Source organism: Exophiala aquamarina (assembly GCF_000709125.1).
Source record: "Exophiala aquamarina CBS 119918 chromosome Unknown aczIA-supercont1.6, whole genome shotgun sequence".
Taxonomy (NCBI): Eukaryota; Fungi; Ascomycota; class Eurotiomycetes; order Chaetothyriales; family Herpotrichiellaceae; genus Exophiala; species Exophiala aquamarina.
In genome coordinates, this window is record NW_013550582.1 from 503,278 (window position 1) to 527,582 (window position 24,305).

Below are 24,305 nucleotides of genomic sequence, written 5' to 3' on the forward strand. Positions count from 1 at the left end.
CTTGTTTGCAGCCTTGATGACAGATCTCCTGTTCGAGAGAATTTTGCAGCTGATCTGGGCAACAATGGGCGAGGAACAACTGGGTCCCACGCAGTCTAGTAGGCACGACAGTCATGTACAAGTTCTCATAGAATGCTCCACCTGACACCAGAATGCAGATCATACTGTATTTGAAATACCTTGCCGAGTTTCAGCGTAGCGTCCCCAAACCAGCCGCTTCAAATAGACTTGCAGCCTTGACAGTCACGTGGTTCAACCCTCAGATCGCGTCCACTTCGCCATGTTTTAAGGTCACGCAGGGGCGTCTGGACCATGAAGGACTAAGTGATCATCATCATGTAATGCGCTCTACGGCAATTGCGTCGCTAAGAACTAGTTCGCCTCGCTCGAACAGCACTTTCCGGTTTACCTCGGGCGTCCAGCGCCAGGGCGTTTGCACATCTTGGGTACGTACCAACCGCAACCCCTTCAAACAGGTGTCAGTGACATATCCGAAGTTATGATGGCGGACCGTGGTCATGGGACAAATCAATACTGGCTAAGTAGGCGTGGGCAGTTTAGTGTTGCTTCGTTTAGGGTCTGACTGCTACTCTAAGCATGCGGGAAAACATCACACAGGCTTTCATTACGCCTCGGCAAGGAAGAATGTTTTGAATTGAAGTCATCATGTTCTGGTTGCTCGAAGCAGAAAGGCAGGCTGCTTCTACAAGGTCCGGTGTCTCACTTCTTCCCTGCTCCAGCAGTGAAGCTTCTGGTCTCTCTCTACTCCGGAGTCTCAATCACAAACTTACATGTCCCAGCCTGTCTACTTAAACCGGCTGCTCCGTGGAGAGCATGGGACATGCCTTACCAAGGTACAAGGGAAACTCATTTCAAAAAGCCAGGTCACTGCAACACCAACCACAGGAGCTTCCGGGTCGGTGCCCACCACGCCACCCCAGGCTTATTCTGCAACCCAAGAGAGTCCCCACGCTTCTGTGAGGGCTCAGTTCTTATCACTACAGCAATGAACCAATGACCCTACTGCATCCTCTCGTTCCCTGTGACATCCCTGACGCAGTGGCTCGCCCATATTCCAGGTTTTAGCAGGCGGAATCCACTTAGAGAGCCCAAACTATGGAGGTAGTTGACCAGCCTTTGGACTTCATCCACCTGTCATAGGCTCTTTGCCTCATGGCAGGTGATATGGTCCGAAGTGAGATACAGATACATACCCACGGGACTCCGACTGATCAGCGGGATGGGCCCAGAGCGAGAGCCGTCACACTCCCCCCTCATGTAGCATTACGCAACGCAATGCGTGGGAATCCAATGAAGCACCGAAGTCTCCAGCACCGGCACCCAGAGCAAATGCATCATTTTCCTTATTGCGTGGGATGCGTTAGTCCACGGTGGCACGTTCTTCCTACCTGGACTTCTCTCGCGCAACACAGTCTGCAAACATACACTTATAAAAGCTCACATTAGTCCCAAGGAGTAAGTCCTGATCTTTCCATCCTCCATCACAAATTACAGTCCTCTATAAATCCATACACACTTCATCAGCCAAACGACCACAAAGTCAAACACATCAACCGCCCATCACTTACAATGGAACCTCACTGTGGCACTTGCAACCATGGTTCGGGCGAATGCAACGGCTGTTCATGCTGCACTGTAGGACTTCCCTCCCTACCACACCATGTAAAACACTGCTAATGCATCCAACAGCACTAAGTCTCTTCATCTCTGTCTCATTTCTTCTTTCAGTGCAACTCAGAAGGAATGATGATCGGTGTTATTGCAAGGCCAAATTGATCATGGAAACCCATGCTGGGAAACATGTAATTTCGACTCGCTGTCCCTTTGGATCAGAAAGTGCTTCGCGCATCGTCGGATGGCTAGATAGATATATTCAATAACACTGCTGAGATATATTAATGTGCTTCTTACCTTCGTAGGAGAATAGTAAACGACGAAGGTTTCCGGTCCTTATGAGTCGTAACTTGGATCCGTTGCCTGTTTCCAGCTTCATGCTAGTCACTGACGAGACTGCTTCCACTTTGGTCCGCCCTCTCAGCTCGTGATTATCTGCTGTCGCTTGGCCATGATTACTTACGGTCAAACCCGGTGGTAATGAATCCAACCAGGATGGTGTCGGTAAAGCCGTGCATGCCCTCCAGTCCGCTGGTTCTTAGCACCCAGAAGGTGGAGAGGATGTTGGCTCCTGTTGCTTTTCCACATTGTGGTGTGACATCCCAAACTGTTTCATCGCAGTTGAATCAAAAAATTTCAAACTTTTTTGCGATATGCTCATGGGATATGGCAATATGTAGTGCCGTCTCCATTTCCAAGTCTTTAAGCCGAGGATCTCTACTGCAAGAGGATGCTGCAATTTACCCGAATGCTGGTATTGCTTCAAGATCCCGTCCAAAATGTGCGCTTCACAACACATGGTCTGTATGCTCTTCTGTTGTACCGTGTCCAGCTCTTTTCATGTCGGCTGTAAGACACTGGGGCATCGCGAGTGAGCTCCTTTGTCTTCCGCGTAAGAGAAGGAAGTAGCAAGGGGCTGGGTGGTCTGCATGTCAATGTTCTGCTGATATGTTGCTCAAGAAAAAGGACATAGGTACCAGCCAGGTCACGAAGCACGGAACATTGATCGATCGAAAGAAGGGCTCAGGATGGAAGGCTTCAACCCAGAAATGCCATCTCGGAGATGCCTGGAGTTTCGTCCAGAATGCTCTACTTTGTGAGATTTATCGGTATTCTGCTCAAACAAAAAGACCTTTTGGGTTGGAAAGCAAATGTGGTAATTTCAGAGGTGCAAGAAGAGATGCTCAGTGCAATAGGTTACTACTGTCTACTTATGCCTGCGAAGAAAGCCCTGCTCACAAGAAATGCCTGGGCGAAAAAATGAGGACCTTAAGATCCCTAAGACCTGGTGGTAAATACACGTTAGTGGCGGACTTCCACTGCAGTGCTGCTGCAAGACCTTCCAAAGATGGTTTGGCAACAGATTTGAGAACCTTGACTCTAGGATCAGCCTTGAGAACGATTACCATTTGTCCACGATGCGATTACTTGTATGCCTTTTGCCGCACAGAGGGCTGAATTGAGGCTGGCCAATTGGAGCACAGCGTCATAGTAGGTAGGGTTCCACCCTAGACACTGGCTGTGGCAGTGATAGCACAGGGCCGTCAAAAACCTTCATAGGGATGAAAGCCTTATCATGCCCACCTCAATCATCTTGATATATACCGGATCCTAATAGGAGGCTTCCATTGGCGAGATTCTTACAAGTTACAACCATCTGTACTGAAGGACCCCCGTCAGACGTCTTCCATGGTGAAATGGAAGTCAAGTGTTCTGTCGCCATCCAAATGGCGGTCCTCGTCCCTATCTGATGTTGAGCTACCTTAACAATGCCCTCTTGATCAGAGGGTCCCAGTTTTTCTCCTAGGAATGATTGAATTATAATTACTCCAATGGACGCCATGGGCTCTTGAGCAGGGTTTCACTCCCAATCCCACCTAGATACTGACAATCAAATAACCTCCATCCAGTCACCTCAGGATGATGATATTCCGAGAAAATAGACAGAAAGAGGGAGTGCTTTGTCTCAGCTTCGGGTTCTAGGAAGGCCTGCTTCTGTTGCCTAACTAGCTCATCCTCGCTGTAAGCTCAAACTTGGAAGGTAGTACATTGCTAATTACGATTGATGGATTGTGACGTCCACCTATAACAGCTCTGACTGTACGCTCTAAACGATTAAATGCTACTGTGGCGCGGGAGAGGGCGAGCACAGCGTCCTTACCGTCTCTGACCGAGCATTACACTTCAACTACAAACGACAACGACTATGAGCCTTGTTTTGTTGGATACTATCTCCAAGTTGCGTTGTTGGAATTGGGCTGCGGAATACTCTCATCCAAGACTTTCACCTCGTAGATGGCATGGAATGACCTTCATCATGGGCTTTCTCATAGCCTCGAGCACGTGTTGTCCACGGCCGGCTCTAACTATCCTCGCTGTAGGTGTCGAAACTTCTGACATTCAGAGTCCATGATCTGAGCCGATGCAGCTGTCTCGAGGGAATCAATGATAGATCACGAATACCATGAATGAACATCTATAATACTTACCTGAATGGAAGAGAGAGCCCCTCTGGACTTCCCGTGTAAGGCTGAGTCCATGTGAAGGCTGAGCGACGTATCAAGACACGCAGTCGCAGAACGCCACCGACGTCGTCCGGACTTCTCCGTCTTGCTTAAATAGCTCCAGCTTTCACTGAAGGTCGCCGACATCAACTTCACGGCAAATTTATTTCCCTCCTGTGCGCTTCCAAGTCAGGATCGGAAAGATGAACACTATTCAAGTGTGAAGCTTTTAAATGGCATCAACCGTTGAACTACCTTGCCGAGGGCATATGGTCTGATTCTGATCAACAGCCTAGTGGGTTACTTACATCCATCCCAAAATACCACCCATCGAGGTGAATGGACGTTCCCATGATTCATGATGATCTACATAAATTGTCCCAACGGTTCCCCGCACACCGCCTGACAAACGTGTATCGCTTTTCCATTTACCTCATTGGAACGATTGCAATCTTTGTATGTAGGTCGCAGGGTACAACCTTGTGCAATGAGATCTCCGTTGTTCCTCGAATCCTCCTCTGGTACTTCTCTGTATAATTGTCTAATTTGTTGACCACCATCTCCTCGCTAAACCAACAGTATCCTGAGAGGCACTGAGGCTGGAGGTTTCGAAATGTTATACCGTTCCTTGCTGATTGACTGCTGCGTATCCTTCTGCGTTCCTACATTTCAAGCCACAAGCCATGGGATCACTGGCCTCGTAGCGCGTCTGCTACCGAATCATATTGATAGCTTCGAATTCCAAATCATCGGTCAGAAAAATTCAACCAAGAATGACAGTTACAACGTCTCGTCGGCTTCGAATGGTAAGATCCTGGTAGCAGGAGAATTCGGTCTCGGCTCTAAGCGTTGGGTAAGGTGATTCTGAGATTTGCAACAAAGGAACGCCGTGCTAGTATGATCTGTCTAGCCTTCGAAGGTACTTGACCAAACAAGCAAATGTGGATATATATTGGTACATCGGAAGCCAACTACATCTTGCACCAGGGACGCTTCCGAACATAACAGAACCCGTCGTGGGTTCAAGTGTTGTCCCATACAGATATCATTTCAACACAGGTGCGAATGGCTTTGAAGTTCTCATTTGAGATGCTAACACAATGGTAAAGTTACATTCTCCTACACGACCGCATTTTGGAGCTGGGATGACTGGCAACTCCAGCTCGACTGGATGGCTTTGCGTGGAATCAACCTCCCACTTGCGTGGGTCGGACAATAAAAGCTCCTTTTCGAAACGTTTCTCGACGCAGGTTTCAATGACACAGAGATCTTCGATTATCTCAGCGGGCCGGCTTTCCAGGTTTGGAACCGATTCGACAATATTCAAAGGGACTGGAGCGGTCAGTTGCCGACTTCCTGGATTGATGGACAATTCGGCTTGCAGAAGCAGATTGTCAGCCGTATGGTTGAGCTTGGAATGACTTCTCATCACCCCGGTATACGAACCGTACATTCTTAGATCCTTGGAGAACCCAGAATTGTTTACCCAACTTCAACAAAGTGTTATCTCCAAGCAACAGGAAGCGTATGGTGATATTACGCACTTCTACACTTTTGGACCAGAATAACGAAAATGATCCATCTTCAGGTAGCCTGGACTTTCTCGGGAATCTGACGAAGAACACCTGGGCGTCATTGAAAGCAGCGGACCCTGATTCCATCTGAGTAATGCAAGCCTGGCTCTTTCACAGCAATGAAGACTTTTGGACCAATGAACGAATCGAAGCCTACTTAGGTGGCGCCCCAAATGAAGAAATGCTCATTCAGGACTTTTACTCGGAATCAAGTCCTCAATGGCAACGAACCAACTCATACTATGGCCACTCCTGGATTTGGTGTCAGCTACGCAACTATGGTGGAAATCTGGGCCTGTACGGACAGAACATGAATTCGACGATCAATCTAATTCAAGCGCTCATCATAGTGACAAGGTCATGGCGGGTAGCTGTGAGATCCCGTTGGACAGCTGTGATTCTCTCTTCAAGGCGAGCAGCATAGCGTCTGTTTTCCTCTCGCATCTGCTGCATCGCACTGAGAATTGTGTTGCCGGCTGTGATTGCAGGAAGATTTTGTAATTTTTCGACCTCATCAGCAGTAGAACGAAAGCATTGGGCAAGGTGACCGAAATCAACCTCTTGATCAACGCTGCTTGTGTCATCCATCTTGAGAATGGTGATGGCGGTGGTGATTGTAACAGGGATTATGTTTTGTTTTACGAAAACTCGGTGCACTCAGGAGGAAAAGCCCGCTCCCTCGCTTCCGCGTCCCTCTCCCCCCACTCCCCCAAGCGATCGGCAGGCAGCACCAAAAGTCGCTTCTTGATAAACAGAGACTACCAAGTCGACCAACTGCTACTGCCAGTCATTGCAATTCATCTTTCCTGCTTCATCCAAAATGGCGACAGTGAACGAAACCACAGATGCTGAAACAATACAGCCACACCAAGAAAATGCTGCAGTAGTCCCTAGACGACCACAAGAGCAATTTGAAATAGAGGCATCAGGGGCCCCCAGCGAGGCGGAAGATGATATCGATTACCCAACAGGCGCCAAACTCTGGACGACCCTTGTTTGCCTCTGCCTCACTCTCTTTCTACATGGCCTGGTCGGTAATGCATTACTGAAAGAGGAAAAATGGATCACTAAGAACTACGATTCCAGGATCTCACCATCGTTGCTGTGGCTGTACCGAGCCTCACGGATCAATTCAAGACGGTCAATGACATCGGCTGGTACTCTGCAGCTTAGTGAGTCAACAAGGCCTCTTTGATCACATTTGATTTGACTGACTTCTGCAATTAGCATGATGACGAGCAGTGCTTTCATATTCTTGTTGGTTTCTTACAGGATATTGACTCCCATTTCCAGGCTGATGTTGGCGCAGTTTCGGCAAGGCTTACACCTTATTCTCGAGCAAGCCTCTTTTCATGTTCGGCATAATTACTTTTGAGTTCGGCTCACTGCTATGCACTTTTTCTACAACTTCGAAGATGTTCATTCTCGGCCGTGCTATTGCAGGACTAGGAACGAGTTCGCTGTCCGGAGGAACCGTCAAGATCCTGAGGCACTGCTTTCCCTTGTCAAAGCAGCCGATTGTAACAAGCGCGGTCTTCACTTTCTCGTCCTTGGGCCTTGTATCAGCCCCTATGGTCGGGGGTGCTTTGATCGATGCCTTTAATTGGCGGGCTTGCTTCGGAATCAATCTCCCATTAGGCGTGATCTGTATCGCCATGACTTGGTACGGATTCCACGATCCTGTCAACAACCCAGATATCAACATTCCTCTGAAAGAGAAACTCTGGCGTCTGGATCCTTTGGGCACACTCCTCGTTGTTCCCGCTATTACATGTTTCTTGATGGCCCTCCAGTGGGGAGGCATCAAGTATGGATGGAAAGATTGGCGCATTATCTTACTCTTTGTTCTCTTCGGGATGTTATTTTCCTCTTTTGCTTACGTTCAGTATCGCCGTGGCGAAGCTGCGACACTGCCACCAAGGATAGCCAAGCAGCGAAGTATTATTGCAGCCCTTTGGTTCTCTAGCTGCTGCAATGGCGCTCTGGCTGTGACGGAAGCTTATATCTCCATTTACTTCCAAGGAGTCAAAGGCCTATCGGCCACCTCTTCAGGATTGCTGGGTTTGCCAATGATAGCCGGACTTGGTATTGCCGGTATAGCTGCAGGCATGGGAACGACCGCAATCGGGTACTACTTTCGTAAGTTCAATCGTTCGCATGGGTCAAAAAGCCTATCGCTCACCCGATATATCAGCTTTCATGTTTGCTACCAGCACTCTCGCGCCCATTGCATCTGGCCTCCTCACGACCATCAATCTCGACGAGAGTACGGTGAAAGTGGCGGCACTGCTTGGTTTCCTCGGGGCAGCAATTGGATTTGGCTTACAGATTCCACTACTAGTCGTGCAAACAACCCTATCACCTAAAGATGTGTCACTTGGAACTGCTGTCGTTGGATTTGGAGGAGGAATGGGCTCCGCCCTGTGGACCTGCGCCTCAGCCACGCTTTTTCAAAATCGTCTGGTTGAGGAAGTACAGCGCTATGCCCCCGGCACGAATGGAACGGATTTCGTGCACTCAGGTCTTTCCGAGCTCCGCGACCATATTGGGGGTGCGAATTTGAAGAACGTGCTCTCTGGCTACAACGAAGCTGTGTCACAGACATTGTACATACCTCTAGCGTTGGGTATACTTACCATAATTGGCTCGATCGCAACTGAGCGGAAATCGGTCAAGAAGAAACGATCGTAGACGATGCTTCAGCTGCGATCGGTAGGCGTCAGTAAGGAGACTGAGAGGGAGGCGATGTGAGTCTAGTGAAACCATTTAGAAGTTTCATTTTATGCTTGCCTTGTTCTAATAATATAAGGGTCTCCGGCAGATAGACTTGCACCAAGCTGGTAACTCAGGATGCTAATATGCAGACAGGAGTTTTGGACACTAGGACCTGCTTTTCTCATCGTAGCTTGCACCAGCTTATAGCCTGACTGCCACGATTGGAATGCGCTGGAGCCGCCGGACCCACGATCCACCGAGCATGATCAAGAAGCGGCAAGTTTCTGTGGCATGAGTTCTTCCATCTTGGAGAGCATTTCTATCACCCTGAAAGGTTTGGGCAAGATCCCATCCACTCCGGCAGCAAAAGCATCATATATCTGCTCCTCACGCGCATTGGCAGTAATTGCGATGATGTTGACACGCTTCAGCAATGATCCGTCACGCTCAAGGGCGCGGATTCTCCGTGTACATGCCAGTCCGTCCAGTAAAGGCATCTCGACATCCATAAGGATCCAATCAAGCTCGATAAGCGGCGAGTCCACAGCGGGCTGATGCCACACTCTGCAACTTGTCAGAAAATTCAAGGCTTCGATTCCATGATTGGCGATATAGACAATGCAGCCTGCCCGCTCGAGCTGCTACGTCAGAACCTGAGCATTGATGATGTTGTCCTCTACCAGCAGCACTGAGAGTCGGGGCGGGGCGACGGGCGTATTGCTCAACTGCCTAGATATCCAGCTGATTTTGTCAAGCGGTTCAGATGGTGGGGCGTGAGCTAGTCAGAGATGCAGCTGGGCGAAGAACCTGAGCATGATCCTCCGGGGGATCTGCTCGCCTTACTTTGATGTAGAAAGCGAAGGTGCTTCCTTGTCCAGGTTCGGAAAGAACACCAATTTCACCGCCCATAGTCTCCGTCAGTTGTCGCGACATAAACAGGCCAAGACCTGAGCCCCCATATTTGATGTGCGTCTTTTTGGTGGCTTGCTGGAATCGGTTGAATAGACGCATCATTTCCTCCTGCTGGAGGCCTTTCCCTGTGTCCGATACGGAAAAGAGAAGGTAGACCTGGGCACCGTCACCCCATCCCGGCCCGTTAGTAATGTCTAGGTTCACTTTCTTAGACGGGAACCAGACAATTCCGTTCATATCCGGGCGATCTCCAGTAAACGCTGACTGTCTGATCGTGATCTGACGTCGGGATTCGCGTTTGGTGAATTTGATCGCATTTGTGATGAGGTTGATGAAGACTTGCGTGAGGCGCGAAGGGTCAAGCAAATCCCAGTCGATATCGCGTTCGTCGCAGCTTCGTTCAATCATGTTTTCGACCGTCATTGCGTTCGAATCAAACTCGGCTTGAAACATTCTGAGCGCGGACTGGACGACCACACGGGGCTGTATCACAACTGGGGTGATTGAGAGGAGCTGGGAGTCAAGCTTGGACAGTGTCAATACGTCGTCGATGATTCGTTTCTGATGGGGCAGCACAAAGTAGGATTGTCCTGCCCCCGCTTTCAACGTTCTCATGCATCAGACGAGCAGCGCGCTCGATCGTGCGGTCGGCCGCTAGCCAGTGTTCCAAAGAGCCGGTAATGTCGTCAGCGAGCTGAATTATCGCTGACAGAGGATTCCTCATCTCATGCGAAACGAGATCGATGAAGGCTTCCTGCAGCTTGCGGGCCTTGGTTTCTTCGGCAGCAAGTTTGCTGTGCACCCCTTTGGGTCCATTTGATCTCAATGACATCCGTGACGCAGGCCGCTATACTCTTTAAGACGCCATTTTCGAGCACCGGAAATGCATTCGCGATTACCCAGCATGGTTCATCTTCAGGATTAGAGTTTCCTGCAGCAGTCGGTGGTTTCCACTTTCGAGTCAGTCGGAATTCACTGTCTGAAGGCTTATGCTCCTCGATCAGTTTCATCCAGAATCGTTCGGCAGGCGCCCTAACTTCAGGATGGACAACCTCGATAAAGGGTCGTGAGTATTGATCGTCGGCTGGATGGCCTGTGATCTTATAGTATTGGCCATTCGCCCATATGATATTGCCTTGACCAGTCAGCGTCAATGCTCATATTGATTAGTTTCCATAGAGCAAGACCTACCTTCAGGGGTGACGCGTATCATTCCCACAGGCCCATGTTCAGCGACCTCTCGGATATGTCGCTCATTTTCAGCTAACTGTAGAGTCGGACGCTGCGCCCGTTCTTAGACTTCCATATGATCAATGGCGACGGCTACCGTGGCAGAGACCTGGCGGCACAAGGCGATGACAAATGCATTATCCTCTGGCAGAAAAGCTCGGCGAGGATTGATCCCAAAGACCATAATTCCTAAAAGCCTGCTGCTGACTGATACTGGCGTTATCACGATTCCGTCTGGTTCTTCGCCGTATCCTCGCTAGATAAAATCCTTCATCAGATCATTTGGTAGGGTTCCATCGGTCTTGCGAAGGACTAAAGGTTGGTGCAAGGCTCTAACTTTCCGATAAAGTGGTGGAAGGCCTGTGGAACCATCAAAAACATCAAGTTCAGGTGGTACAAGACAGTGTCCATCAGGCGGTAACCCGATCGACTGCTGAAGTATCAATTTACATGAAACCAGCTCATCATCAGCAGAGTAGGCAAAAGCCATGGGCAAATCTTGCATGTTGCCTCGTAGAGATCGAAAGACATGCTCCCATATAGAATCGTCCTGTTCACTTGAAGGCGAAGCAATCGAATAGAGGGTATTGGACCTGCGACCTTTCACGGTCTCACTCGTGATGTCAATGCCCCTGTTGTAAAAGCCCGACACCGCCCCATTTTCGCCCACGACTGGTAGGATAGTGCCCGCCCAGAAGGTCTCCTGCAGACGGCCGCCGGCTTGCTGGGGGAACACTGCCATTGTGATGAGTTCATAACCTTGAATGTTGGTATGCATAGCGTTGTAAAGAGCATCTACGTCGGACCAGACCTCTTTCCAGATTTCTTCGAACGGAGCTCCTTGGAGGCCGAGACTCTTGTTGAGCTTCTTGCTGACATCTTGATAGGCTTTCAAATTGAAGCAAGAGCACAAATTGGGGCCTCAATAGACAACGGCAGGGTTCGTGTCCGCCATGACAAGGCCTACAATTGCCTGCAGAGCGACAGACCATGCTTCCACAGAACCCAGTTCGGTTACAGACCAGTCGATGCCATTGACAAACCAATCTTTATTCTCGTTCTGTGGAAGGAAATCTGTCCAAGACTTGACTTTGACCTGACTGTGGCTTTATGTTGGTGTAGGATTTAAGTCTTTGTAGGACAGCTTGGATTGAACAACGACATCTGACGCATGCTTGAGTCTCCAGCAGCCACTTGATCTGTCGAAAAATGCATCTTGCTCTATACCCGAACCTATGTCGATACGGATGCTCAACTTTTCCCTACCAGAGCTATCGGTGGAGGAAGATATGCCTAGATCCTGGAGCCGAAGCTGGTCCTCTGAGACCGAGACATTGGTTGTTCATCATTAGCAGCGGTTCCTGCACAATGATTTTCTCGACATGACCACGCTTGTCTGGCTATCTATCAATGCCTCGTCACTCGATGAGGCCCGCTCCGCAATTGAGTGATGGGCAAATCATCGTAGAGCTGGATAACTGTAATGTTTTAATGATGAAAGCCTTCCAAAGCAATATTGTTACAAGCACTGTAAATCACGCCGCAAAGCATTTGTGTCGATGTCAGAACCCGACTAATGGCTAGGTTGACGATTAGTAGAAAGCAGGCGGCGTGAAGCAGGAAAAGAGGATGAAGAATTGCGGCTCTGGATAGGTCTTCCGCGGCTGACGTCGACGGTTCTGGGCCAGATTAAAACAGGGATCCGGCCTTAACTCAAGGGGCGTGCCGCAATAAAGGGCTTGTAGAAAACAAGAAAAGCATCTGACAGGGGCGCCATCTCAGTTTTGCGCCGGGACCTCCCAGGATACCATCGCCCACCGCCTCAGCCTTCCCGTTGTGGAGCATCCGCTACTTATCTCAGTTAGTGGTGACCTGCGTAGGCTGGGATCTGTCAAGATAACCGGACAGGTCCCTCACTCAAGACTATCACTAACATTAGTTAACGCCCCCAAATCGCGGAGGCTGCCCCCACCGCCCCCAGGATATCGGTCACCATGGAAGTCAATATTGAATTCCAACTTTAACTGAAAACGCAATGAGACCCAACCCGCGTTTGAGCGCACTCAGCGTCCCTGGTCACCCATACACGGAGTACCACTAAAGCGTCTTAGCTTATGATGAGCGCTTGTTGAAGGGTGCTGAATGTAGAGGGACCCTGACACGATTTACCTTCTGTTGAACCTTTCATGTCGATTTCAACTAGCTACTGTGCCTAGGCTCAGGGCATGACGCGCCTTGCACACTCTGAGATCCCGCTTACTGTGTTGACAGGGGATCGAGCGTCGATCCAGATCATCGTCGGACTCGCCTTACGAAAACATTGACTTGTCACTCCGTACCTCGCATTCATGATCCTTGTTTCTTTTCGTTTCTCAGAAGTCGAAGTCCACCGCTCGGAGTTTCTCCGGAAGCCTTTCATCGACTACGAGTACTGTTAAAACTAGGATACAACCATCCTGGTGGTGAAAGCTCTGGCCAACATTGTAGAGAATAGGCAGGAAACGCTACCATAGCTCTATCAGTGAGGGGCTCAAGGGCCCTTTGTTAAGACCCTAGGGAACAGAGTTGGGAACAGGCTCCATCTCCTCCAACAACGACCAACTATACGTGCGATGGAAATTGTCTCGATGTCAATATCCATTGCGATAACCAAGATTCGAATTGTGACAACGCTTTAATACAACCCTGGCAAGGGCAACAATGACGTTGTGGATTGTCTCCTTGATCATGGTGCTAATTGCGGTGCAATTCCATTGCCGTTGCGATGGCATTGTCCGCAGCACAAGAGCGCTGAGCATGAATTGGACCCAGGGACGGCCATAGCATGGCTTGTTTGACTCGCTTCAAGATCTTAGGAATATGGGTTAACCGTGTAGGCAACTTTAGAACTTCAGGATCCTTCATTCTCTGAGTTTGTACCCGAGCCTTTCCCTCATTCTGCACTGTCCATCGTGTATGACCCTGTTAACGGTGATCCGTCTGTTGAATGCGAACATGGGGACCCGGATTGGAAGTGACACTTTAGCGAAAGGAGAAGATAAGATGCAGTTTCCTTAATTTCAGGGTGCTTGTTGGACTGAGGTGGGACTTCAAATACTCTCCTTACGAGCATGCGACACACCTAATGGACACGGCTCTCCCGCAGACGCAGCATCCTTGTGCCGCCCTGCTGTTACTCGGTACAAGTGACGAGAGGTACCTTGGAGCCGTACACCGACAAGCCGAATATCTGCTCAGGAGAGCTCCGAGGTTCGCGCTTAAGGATACACACTCAGCATTATCGCACAGGGACGATCCTCCACAGCTTTGGGCCGATTTCTTGGACGCGGTGCCCCGATTCCTGGCCTTATATGGAGTTGCCACCCACAACATCAGATTTCTAGATGAAGCTGTGCTTCAATGCCAGCTGTATGGCGATGTGTTGGGCACCAGCACCATTCTTGAGAATGGAACTACATATAAAGGGCTGTGGATGCAGATTGTCTCGCATCCGGCCAAGCTGCCTCAAGGTGTCTGCTGCCCTGATCCGACCGTTTGGTTGACGGGCAAACGCACTGGCTGTTGCAGGTATCACTAGGCCTCTGACAACGCCGTTGAAGTGGATTCCTCCTCGGACCGTTCAGGAGAACCTCGATGACAACAAATTATTGCTGGAGAAGGAAAAGACACTTGCAACCATCCTCTTCGAGATGTTGAACTGTATAATTGGCCAGGCGCGGGGCCATGATTCAGATCTGCTCAAGAATTACTTAGATGGACACTGGAGTGTACATACGGAATATTCCTGGCTATAATGGCGTCAGCCGTGTATCGCCTGGCTTTACTGCTGCCTGTTACTTTTGCCATGCCTGGGTATCTGGATTGGGCAGACACAAGTCGCAGCGCGGGCTCATCTCACATTGAGAGCCACGGTAGGATTGGTCACGTGGCTGATGTCTCGCATGCCCCTCAGAGGTGCTAAGACGCTTGCAAGTGAGGGCCAAAGCATGGCTGTGCTTATGTCTATTGCATGGAGGGTCTGTCAACATATTGGAATCTGCGATGACTAATATGATGGGTAATTCAGTGGGTGAGTGCGAGGTGATCAGGTCAGAATGACTAAAATTGACTTTTCACAGTGTGTCCAAGTGCGAGCGATGCACAAGGTACAAAGAACATACTGTCGTTGTTTCCAGTAGACTCGGGCATCAAGAGGCAATACTCTTTAGATTACAAATCCTGAAAATGGCGAATGAACCAATTGACTTGCCATAAGGCTGGTCTCGACTTACGGCGATACAGTAAGGTCGATGTGAGAAGAGGCTCCAACTTACCAGGCACAGGGGTGATGGGCCCCTCGGCGCCTCGGGCTCTCAAGGACTCCGTACTCGTAAGGTTATGGGCACTGGGCGTGGCGGTTCTGCCAAGCATTGAAGGCGAGGGGCAATGGGCCTGGGCCAGGGGGTTGGGGGCAAGTTCAGTAGAACAGCATTGCAGATGGAGGGGCACCACAGTACTCCTCATCGCCCCGGGGGTGAAGGTGACAGGGTTCCGTGGGCAACCTATTATAGGGACGTGCTGCCTGTTAGGCTGGAAGATTTAGGCACTGACTGGCTGTCAGCTTCTGCTGAGTTCCTCACTGCTCTTAGTTAAATGGCCTGCGTAAGCCACCTGGTTGGAATGGCTGGAATGGGAGGCGCGGGGCAAGGAGGCCCTCAACCAGAGTCCATTCTTATCCCACTTTGCTCTTGCGTCAACTGCCCCTACTTTTGTCTGGGGCACAACCGAACATCCGACTTGATCGCTATCTCCGCTACCGACAATACATTTCTCTTGCTTGTTCCTCCATATTTTAAGCGCTGCCACCGTTCAAATACTTGCATAATAGGTTATTCGAGACTGACCCTGCTCACGCCTCGCTAATACCCTGAGAGACGGACCCAACTGCCGCTTCTTGCGCCTCCTGTTCATGGTCGACCCTCATCATGGCTGATTCTCCCATCACCAACGCCCCAGTCGGCGCTCAAGAAAAGCCGATCTTGGATAAATTGTTGTTGGTCAGAGACCAGTTACTCCTCTTGAAACAAGATAAAAGCACCTACGTCAAGTCCTCCGATGTCCTCCCCCTCTACGAGAAGGTGGTGGAGCAGGTTTCTCTTCTTAACCAGGCACGAGGCCCTGAGCATCTAGTACAGAACCGAGTCGACACTGTCCTCGATGACTCCCTGCAACTCATCTCCCTCTTCTTCATGGCCATTGGAAGAAACAATGAAGCGCCTGCGCTCTATGCAATGACCGGGACAATCATGCGCCTGTGTCACCACCTCAAAGAGTGCGCCTTTTACAGCAAGAAAGACTTGATCAGCTTGGAGAACTCTCTAGCAAAGATGGAGGCTACTCTGGAACGCGGAAAAGACGTTTACTCCCATCATTTGCTCACCAGGATACAATACCGCATGAAGATCTGCCAGAACCTTTTACAAGAATTGAGAGCCTTCGTATCCACACTTTCTCCCGAAATGGTGCCCACGTGGGAGAAACTCGTATCCATTCTCCGCGCAATAGCAGCCTTGAATACACGAAGCAAGGTACGAATGCTGCCTGTAAGGTCCTCTACCTGAGACTAACCCTGATCCAGTTCAACGTGAAGGACCTTCATGAACTTCGCGATCAGTTGCTACAGATACAATCGACCATGAAAGATGGGAAGTTTCTGGATGAGTCTGGAAATGCATCGGCTGGGCAGGACCTTGTGGTGCCTCTCCTGAACCGGTGCCTCGCTTTTACCGAGATTGTGGAGCAGAAGTAGGAGAATCATCTATGTGCCAAGACGATGAGGTGCTGATAAGTTGAACAGGAAGGGGAAAATCGATGAACGTTTCCAAGAAACTTACGACCATTTAATCGAGATCCGGAACCAGTTAGATCGCTTGACTATGACTCAAGCTTGGTCTCTCCGCGAAACAGATCTGTATATGTGGCAAAGAAAACTCGACCGAATCGATGACTCCAGAAGGGATGGCAACTTCTTTGATGCTGAAGGCCGTCCTGCCGACCTGCATGCTCAGAGAGTAAGTTAGCCTTCTTCGGCCTATCAAATGTAGATCTAACGAAATCAACAGACATTACTATATCTCATTCGACGAGGGTATGCTTTTATCTATCAGCTCCTGATCGCGTCAGAACCCGTTTCAGAAGCTCTGCTTCCCATATACAACCAACTTCTTACCTTGCGGAAATGCCTGGTTGAGGTCAAGAAGGCCGGGGGGGTGTCAAACCCACGGGAGCTCTATCCATACAGCATGAAATTGAACTCGATCGATAATATGAGGGTCGATGGAAAGTTCCAGATCGGCAAGGATATTCCAGAGGGGCAGGGCAGTGTCAATGATCTTCTCGCCGAGTGTTACGATTTAGCATACGAGTTAAGGACCGAGGCTGAGACGGAGAACGATGATGACTGAGGTACGATGTCGGTCTGATCAGTTTGGGTGCATACGATTCCGAGCGCCGATTGTCTTCAGGGGAAGCAAGTGATTCAAGTCTCAAACAAAGAACAACCAACCAACCAACAGAAATAACGATATTATCGGGCTGGTGGCTGTATGCTGTACGGTATGTGGTATGCGTGGCTTGTTCTGCTTCGCAATTGTAGTTTAGCTTCGATGCTAGTATTCCACGGATCACGTCCTGAGTCCTGACAGACCATTTATTCTGCGCTATGACATTCTTCTGCTTCGGTATGCGAAGGTCTATGAACAGTGTCTATTTAGCTTTGAACATGATGGATTGTTATATTACTAGTAACCCGTTCAAATTCAAGTCCACGTCCACCACCTGTGATGCGACGGTCGTGCCGCCAAGACAGTGGAGAAAAAAGCGGAGTTGGATAAATTCTGACCCTAGCCTGGCGTGGATGATTTCTTCGAAAATTTCCCTTGCAGCAACCGCCAGCCTCGAGGTAGGCCAGCGAATACCCAAAACATGAGCCCAAATACTAAAAGGCGAAAGTTGTCGGGTGGCAGCTATGAGGGTTTGACTGCAGTAGATCCTGATCTCAGGACAGCGACGCCTACGCCAACCACGACGAAACCACCCGCAGCCGAAGCGGCTGGCACGAAACCAGATCAGCGGCGCTCGCTGTTTGTTCGTTCACTGCCAGCGTCAGTCACGACAGAACGGCTGACCGAGTACTTCTCCGAGTCGTTCCCCTTGAAGCATGCCACCGTCGTGATCGACCCGCAGACCAAGATCTCCAAGGGATTCGGATTCGTGACGTTCGCGGACGCCGAGGATGCACACGCTGCGATCCAGCAGTTGGACAACTCGGTGCTCGATGGGCGGAAGATAAAAGTTGAGCTCGCACAGTCGAGGCATCGGGATGCGGACGATGTCCCCGGAGGGGCTGGTGCAGTCGCAGATGTTCCAGGCGGAGGCGGTAAGAAAGGCGGTATCAATACCACAGGCGTACAGCTGCGTGCGCAGAGGGAGCAAGATAGGAAAGAAACACAGGCGCCGAGACTGATCGTGAGGAACCTGCCATGGAGTATCAAGACTGCCGAGGATCTTTCGTTGCTGTTTCGCAGTTATGGCAAGGTCAAGCATGCGGTGGTACCCAAGAAGGGACCCCGAGTGCAGTATGGGTTTGGAATTGTTATGCTACGGGGCAAGAAGAATGCCGAGAAGGCTCTGGCTGGGGTAAATGGGAAAGAGGTCGATGGGAGAACACTCGCTGTCGACTGGGCCGTGGATAAGGAGACTTGGGAACAGCAGCAACAGCCTGAACCTGAGGCAACGACCCAGGAAACTAGCGAGCCTCCATCAGGAGCACTTGTGACAGGCAACGAAGAGACTCTACAGCTAGTCGATGGCGGCGATGTATCAGAAGGAACTTCCAGTGAGGGGGAGGGAGTCAACCTTGACGATGAGTCCGGGCCACTAGATGGCCTTTCCGACGAGTCGGAAGGCGATGGGGAAGAGAAAAAAGACAGTGGGAACGACACCACCGTCTTCATCCGCAACGTGCCCTTCACAACCGACGATGAAATCCTCAAGGAGCACTTCTCCACCTTTGGACCCATCCGATATGCACGAGTTGTCTATGACCCGGAAACCGAGCGATCCAAAGGCACCGGTTTCGTGTGCTTCTTTAATGTCGAGGACGCCAAAGCGTGCGTCAGGGAAGCACCGAAACATGACACTCCCACCGACGCCGAAGCCAACAACAAGGACAAAAAGCGCAAAGGCGAGACCCTGAAGCACTCGGTCCTGCAGAACGAAGCGAGCGACCCGTCCGGAAAGTACACGCTTGAAGGGCGGGTGCTGCATGTGACGCGGGCGCTGAGCAGAGAGAACGCGGAGCGGCGCGCGACCGAAGCCAGCGACAAGCGCGACATCCGCGACCGGGACAAGCGGCGGCTGTACCTGCTGTCCGAGGGCTCGGTCGGGCGCGGCACCAAGCTAGCCGACCAGCTAGGCAAGGCGGAGATGGACATCCGCGAGAGCAGCGTGCGCCAGCGTCAGCGCCTGCTCAAGACGAATCCAAACTTGTGCTTGAGCCTGACGCGCCTGAGCATCCGCAACGTCCCGCGCAGCATTGGCAGTAAGGAGCTGAAGGCGCTGGCGCGTGAGGCGGTCGTCGGGTTCGCAAAGGATTGCAAGGCTGGGATCCGCGAGCCGTTGAATAGGGAGGAGCTTCAGCGTGGTGGTGCTGAGATGCGCGAGGCGGACAAGAAGCGGAAGCAGCAGGGCAAGGGGATTGTCAGGCAGGCTAAGGTCGTGTTCGAGGACAAAGAGGGCAGCAAGGTGAAGGACGGCGCGGGCCGGAGTCGAGGCTACGGGTTCATTGAATACGTCAGCCATCGCAACGCGCTGGCGGGCCTACGCTGGCTCAATGGCCGTTCCGTCAAGGGTGCAGGTGACAGGGGTAAAAGGCTGATTGTCGAGTTCGCGATTGAGAACGCCCAGGTCGTGCAGAGACGCAACGAGCGTGAGAAGAGGGCGCATGCCCCGGGAGGAGACCGAGACCAGCAACGGCCCAGGGAGGGGAGGTTCAAGGGAAAACACCCTCCCGACGACAAGGAAGACAAAGGGAAGGACAGCAAGAGGGGCAAGTACGCTCGGAATGCGGACAGAGACGAGAGAGGAAAGGGGAGAGGCCTGAAGCGGAAACGTGGTTCGAATGATGAGACTGCCACTGAAGAGACAACCACCGCCGCCACCAGCGGAGAGGACAAGAACCGTCTCGCGAAACGCAATCGAATCATCGCGAAGAAAAGGCAAGCGAGGAAAGTGCGCAAAGGGTAATGGATGAAAAGATATAGCGTTGTGCTTGTTGATATCGTGCAACTAGCTGATTGGCAGCGGGCGTAGAGACACCGGAAAACTTTCGTTTAAAATGCAATCAAACATCCTCAAAACGAGTATCCATTTTGCTTGGTGTTCTCCCGGAGGCGTTCGGAGTAATGGTCGTTGTTTCAATATGAGGTGCGTTCCCAATATCTTTCCTTGGTCTCATCCCAGGGAGGTGAGCAATTCTTCGATGTTGTCGGTCAATCTTGTCCCGTATTCTGCGCCCCTTTGACCTACAGAGAGAGACAGGGCGAGATGTTAGCGCTCGTTGGAATCTGGAGTGAGGTGTGGTTTGATCTTCACACGAACAAACACCAGTTGCGTGTGGCTGCCACATCGAACACGGTTCCCTTCTCTTCGCATATCCCCAATCCACAACAGGCCGCCGGACAATGTGGCACACTGCAATCCTGCCTCACCTGGTCACAGCTTCTGCAAAGTAGATGTACTGACCTTGCCCACGACATTATATCGCTTGCTGAAGAATGTGTACCATTCGTCCAATACGGTCTTGTGTTTGTCGTCGAGGTCGTCCCAGTCGGGGACACAGTCTTCGGGTTTCAGACTCGACGTTGCGAGGGCGCGGGAGGGGTCTTTTCCGGCGAAGACTGGGGTTTTGGGAAGGGGTCAGTTCAAGTTGTCCACGTATCCTCAGTCTTCGATCACGGGTGGATATTTCCTGCTGGAATGGTTGGGCAAATAAGGGGAGCGGTCTTACCCTGGTATGAACCGCCTGGCGCATACGCGCTGTTCTTCGAAACATCAAAGATGGTGCCCTTGATCGCGACATACGCCGGCTTGTCTGGATTCGTGCCTAAAAGCCGCAGCCAACGGCCGCAGAACCTCAATCACTGTACATCTTGAAAATGACCCCATCCTCGGCGGGCCAAATGTGCGTACCGTCATGACCAGCCAACTGTTCCAGCGACATCAAATCATCCTTTGGAGGCTCGAGCTCGACTTTGGTCTTCGGTTCGAAGCGCTTGTTCTCTGAGTAGGGGCTGGGTGAGGTTGGGTCCGCCATATCCAAGGTAGATTATCGTGACAAACCTCGACTGGAGTCCGTCACTGTGGGAGGAGAAGAAAGGAGAAATGTCAGTATAGGAAGAAATCACGGTGATAGACCCGGAGACACCGATCGACACAAAAGATGGTGCTGCGAGGGAGGGCCAAGAAGGCAGATGGGTGCTGGCACAGCCCCCAGGGACCTTGGGTGTGCTTTGCACCCTTGTGCTGCATGGGCTGATGACATACTCTTTGGACTGCGTTAGGAAAAGGGAAAAGTGCTGGTCGAATTTAGCTCTTGGTAGCACGAGCACGAGCACGGAGGTAGCTTGACCGGGACTCTGCCAGTGGTATGGGACGGATATGTGGCTTGCAAGTTCCTAAGCTTGTCAGGGTACGAGGTCGGGGTGGTTGAGATGGTCATTGAACGCCAACCGGAGGTTACCCAGCGCGGGGCAATCACGTGCTCATGCTACCGCCTAATCGATAAGAAGAGAGGCCGCCACTGACTACGGAGTAGGCCAAGTCGCAGAGGGGAACGAAGCGGGGTGCCTGCCCCTCCATTATTGATCGCATTGGCAGAAACGGGACTCCGTACATACGTACAGCGTTGACCGGAACTCCTTCTTGGCAACCAGTATCATGGTTTCAACCGGCACGCGATCGGTCAGCAGATTAGCACCGAGTACTAATCCGAGCTGTATCATCACCATACCCATTTTGGGGATCACCAATGTAGATCACTGATGTCTGATTTGATTCAATTGTCAATGACTGCTTGTAATACTCCGCAGGGGCGGAAGAAGCACGAGACCACCAGAGGTTTATAACATTTTTCCTACGGTGCAATTAGCAAAGCAACGGGTGGCCGATGTTCGCGTGACAGGTCAGCCAGTGAGGTCGATATGGTTCGTATCTGCCCTTGACGTTATTCATCTTGTGAGGGTGTCGATTTCTCGAGGGGCTGCACTGGTGTTTCAACCATCAGGCTCATGAGGGAGAGGGCTACCTCTGCTGCGGCGAGGACTGTGGTTTCTCCAGCATTGTCGTATACAGGAGCGACCTCGACCACATCGGCGCCAATGACCTTTAGACCCTCAAGCCCATCAAGGATGCTGAGTAGTTCTCGGGTCGTCCAGCCTCCAACTTCCGCTGTGCCTGTACCAGGCGCATATGCAGGGTCGAGCACGTCAATGTCTACCGAAATGTAGACATTGCTTTCGCCTACTCGTGACTTCAGCCTGTCAATGACTCCCGCCACCCCGACTTTGTCAATGTCTCGCGCGGTAGTTATCTCAAATCCACACCGTTTGTCATTTCTCCAGTCATATTTCTTGTTCACCGCTGGAGCACGTATCCCGGCATGGGCTGAGGTATTTAGGATTAATCCTTCTTCATGAGCAATATGGAGGAAGGTTCCATGGTTCACTCCGGCGTAATGAGATATTCCTCCGCCGAGAACCTTTGGATCTACACATTGACACAATCAGTCTCCTCTGTTACACGCCGCCTTCGTAGTCTCAACGGTGCGTTAGGTGCTTGTGACGCCCATCAAGCATCAAGTAATCCTGAGCACAAATGATCCCATGGCTGACTTACCCCAAGTATCGATGTGAGAATCAAAATGGATAACGCTTACAGGTCCCCAGTGATCGATGGTTGACCTCAAAGCCGCTAGAGTAGTGGTGTGATCACCTCCAAGGGTTATCAGGCGAGGCACCCTGGCCACATGCGATGCATTTGCTACTCGGCTCGAAATCGTTTGGTGGGCCTTCAAGAGCTGCTGCAAGGCTACGGTGTTGTCCAAGAAGGTCAGGGGCGCGTCGCCACAATCTACGATCCGAGCCCAGTCAAGGAAGGTATTGTCTTTGGTGTAAGGACTCCAACCAGCAACAGGACTGATTCGTCGCGAACCACTGGCAGAGTGTCAGTTCAATGCGGCGAGTTCGAATATTGACGAGAACCAGTGCCAAGTCACAAAGAAACATGATGCTGTTTTCTTTGGGAATCATTGACATCTTCACACTTACGTTCTGATACCAGTCGGGCCAAAGCGTGTGCCAGGTCGTCCGGTCGTAGCGGTGTCGAATGGAGCTCCCAAAAAAGCTATATCGTACTTGTCAACATGGTCTTCTGCCGACAGACAATGGACCCACGGCAGATTTGCGAATGTTGTCAGTCCGGCGAACTTCTGGGCTTCTAAGAGCTGATCCTGCCCGGGACCGGGTGCATTGGCGAGACCAAGTGAGGTGATTTGTAGTGGGTTGATCGGTGGGAAAATAATGTCACGCCCGAATAACTCAATTGGGAAGAGGAAGAGCAAAACGAGCAATTCAAAGGTCCACCAGGTTGCCACCATGGCGATGGACGATGGGCTGAGGGCGACGGTCTAGCCAGGCCTCCAGTCCTCCAGTCCTCGCACAATGAGTCCAGCACAGTCGCATGCAGCAAACCGTGTGTAGAACTAGATCTGTGGTTTGGCTTGTAGGTAACACATTAAAACTAGTATCAGTAGAACAGTCGTTGAGCAAGGGACTTTGGGACCTGTCCTAAGCTAACAGACACTTGGCATCTGCAGTGTCCAGCTCCACGACGGGCGAGAAATCGCGCATTTGACCCTGGTGGGGGACTGTGAAGATGGGCACCTTCTTAAACTTTGTCTGTTCTGGCTTAGAATTAGGACCGCTTCTATTAGCAGCTGGGGGAAGCATCGAGGCAATCAAGCGAGCAACGTGGCGGTCGTCTGTCTGCAAGGTCCATCTATCTGGGTGTCCGTATATGATGTCCGTATTCGTAGACGGGTATCAGATAACACACGGCAGGAGAGCGCCACTCTAGCCGTATACATGGTATTCATTGCGGGCAGTAACCAGCAGGGGATTCGTAAACCGAGTGCGGAAAGCTCATAACCATCGGCCTCTGGGCGATTGGTGGAACCGCGCTCTCTCTAAGAGCATGGTGGGAATTGTATTGCTTGGGTGCCCCATACTCTGGTCAAACACCACGCACCCGCGGCATAGGCGACTGATACCTTGCACGCATATGTGTTGGAAGCTAGCTGGGTGGCGCTGGTAAGGTAGCAGTATGATTGACAAAGGTCCTTGGCGATGGCTTTTCTAGATTCAGGCCGATCAAGTCTTGTCCTTGGGTTAGCCTGTCGGCGAACGCGCAAGTTGCTTCTCTTCAACTAGCAACTAGCAGATCCGACCCGACTTCCTGCTCTCTCCAGGCGTCTTGCGCCTATCACGAGCCTCGTAAATTGGAGAGGAGTTGGCCAAGGCTGGCGGACGCTCGAAAGCGGGCAAGTGTGAGGTCGAGGTGGGCATCGCGATGTCAGCCGAAATGCAGGACGGTCACTTCAGTTCATTCCACCCGACCTTGTATTGGCCATCTAGTATCT

The 24,305-nt window shown here is 51.1% G+C and overlaps 9 protein-coding genes across 9 annotated transcripts; 4 read left to right on the forward strand and 5 right to left on the reverse strand.

The window, feature by feature from the left end:
- Positions 1-6,533: 6,533 nt before the first annotated feature.
- Positions 6,534-8,404, forward strand: A1O9_07579 (uncharacterized protein; the record flags this gene model as incomplete). The annotated part of the gene is made up of 5 exons (XM_013403135.1): positions 6,534-6,743; positions 6,800-6,885; positions 6,941-6,970; positions 7,023-7,852; positions 7,908-8,404. 5 exons carry the CDS (start codon positions 6,534-6,536, stop codon positions 8,402-8,404), a joined length of 1,653 nt encoding a protein of 550 aa, XP_013258589.1.
- A 290-nt stretch (positions 8,405-8,694) lies between these two features.
- Positions 8,695-9,793, reverse strand: A1O9_07580 (uncharacterized protein; the record flags this gene model as incomplete). The annotated part of the gene is made up of 3 exons (XM_013403136.1): positions 8,695-8,992; positions 9,074-9,206; positions 9,322-9,793. 3 exons carry the CDS (start codon positions 9,791-9,793, stop codon positions 8,695-8,697), a joined length of 903 nt encoding a protein of 300 aa, XP_013258590.1.
- Positions 9,794-9,860: 67 nt separating this feature from the next.
- On the reverse strand, positions 9,861-10,553 carry A1O9_07581 (uncharacterized protein; the record flags this gene model as incomplete). The annotated part of the gene is made up of 3 exons (XM_013403137.1): positions 9,861-10,187; positions 10,240-10,475; positions 10,532-10,553. 3 exons carry the CDS (start codon positions 10,551-10,553, stop codon positions 9,861-9,863), a joined length of 585 nt encoding a protein of 194 aa, XP_013258591.1.
- Positions 10,554-10,826: 273 nt separating this feature from the next.
- On the reverse strand, positions 10,827-11,312 carry A1O9_07582 (uncharacterized protein; the record flags this gene model as incomplete). Its single annotated transcript, XM_013403138.1, has 1 exon — positions 10,827-11,312. The coding sequence occupies one exon, from the start codon at positions 11,310-11,312 to the stop codon at positions 10,827-10,829; it is 486 nt and encodes a 161-aa protein (XP_013258592.1).
- Positions 11,313-13,694: 2,382 nt separating this feature from the next.
- Positions 13,695-14,364, forward strand: A1O9_07583 (uncharacterized protein; the record flags this gene model as incomplete). The annotated part of the gene is made up of 2 exons (XM_013403139.1): positions 13,695-14,079; positions 14,138-14,364. 2 exons carry the CDS (start codon positions 13,695-13,697, stop codon positions 14,362-14,364), a joined length of 612 nt encoding a protein of 203 aa, XP_013258593.1.
- A 1,170-nt stretch (positions 14,365-15,534) lies between these two features.
- A1O9_07584 (uncharacterized protein) lies at positions 15,535-17,013 on the forward strand (the record flags this gene model as incomplete). The annotated part of the gene is made up of 4 exons (XM_013403140.1): positions 15,535-16,137; positions 16,188-16,354; positions 16,407-16,620; positions 16,672-17,013. 4 exons carry the CDS (start codon positions 15,535-15,537, stop codon positions 17,011-17,013), a joined length of 1,326 nt encoding a protein of 441 aa, XP_013258594.1.
- A 520-nt stretch (positions 17,014-17,533) lies between these two features.
- Positions 17,534-19,855, forward strand: A1O9_07585 (uncharacterized protein; the record flags this gene model as incomplete). The annotated part of the gene is made up of 1 exon (XM_013403141.1): positions 17,534-19,855. One exon carries the CDS (start codon positions 17,534-17,536, stop codon positions 19,853-19,855), a length of 2,322 nt encoding a protein of 773 aa, XP_013258595.1.
- A 468-nt stretch (positions 19,856-20,323) lies between these two features.
- On the reverse strand, positions 20,324-20,924 carry A1O9_07586 (uncharacterized protein; the record flags this gene model as incomplete). Its single annotated transcript, XM_013403142.1, has 3 exons — positions 20,324-20,508; positions 20,619-20,714; positions 20,801-20,924. The coding sequence occupies 3 exons, from the start codon at positions 20,922-20,924 to the stop codon at positions 20,324-20,326; spliced, it is 405 nt and encodes a 134-aa protein (XP_013258596.1).
- Positions 20,925-21,833: 909 nt separating this feature from the next.
- On the reverse strand, positions 21,834-23,264 carry A1O9_07587 (agmatinase; the record flags this gene model as incomplete). Its single annotated transcript, XM_013403143.1, has 3 exons — positions 21,834-22,375; positions 22,505-22,821; positions 22,936-23,264. The coding sequence occupies 3 exons, from the start codon at positions 23,262-23,264 to the stop codon at positions 21,834-21,836; spliced, it is 1,188 nt and encodes a 395-aa protein (XP_013258597.1).
- Positions 23,265-24,305: the final 1,041 nt, after the last annotated feature.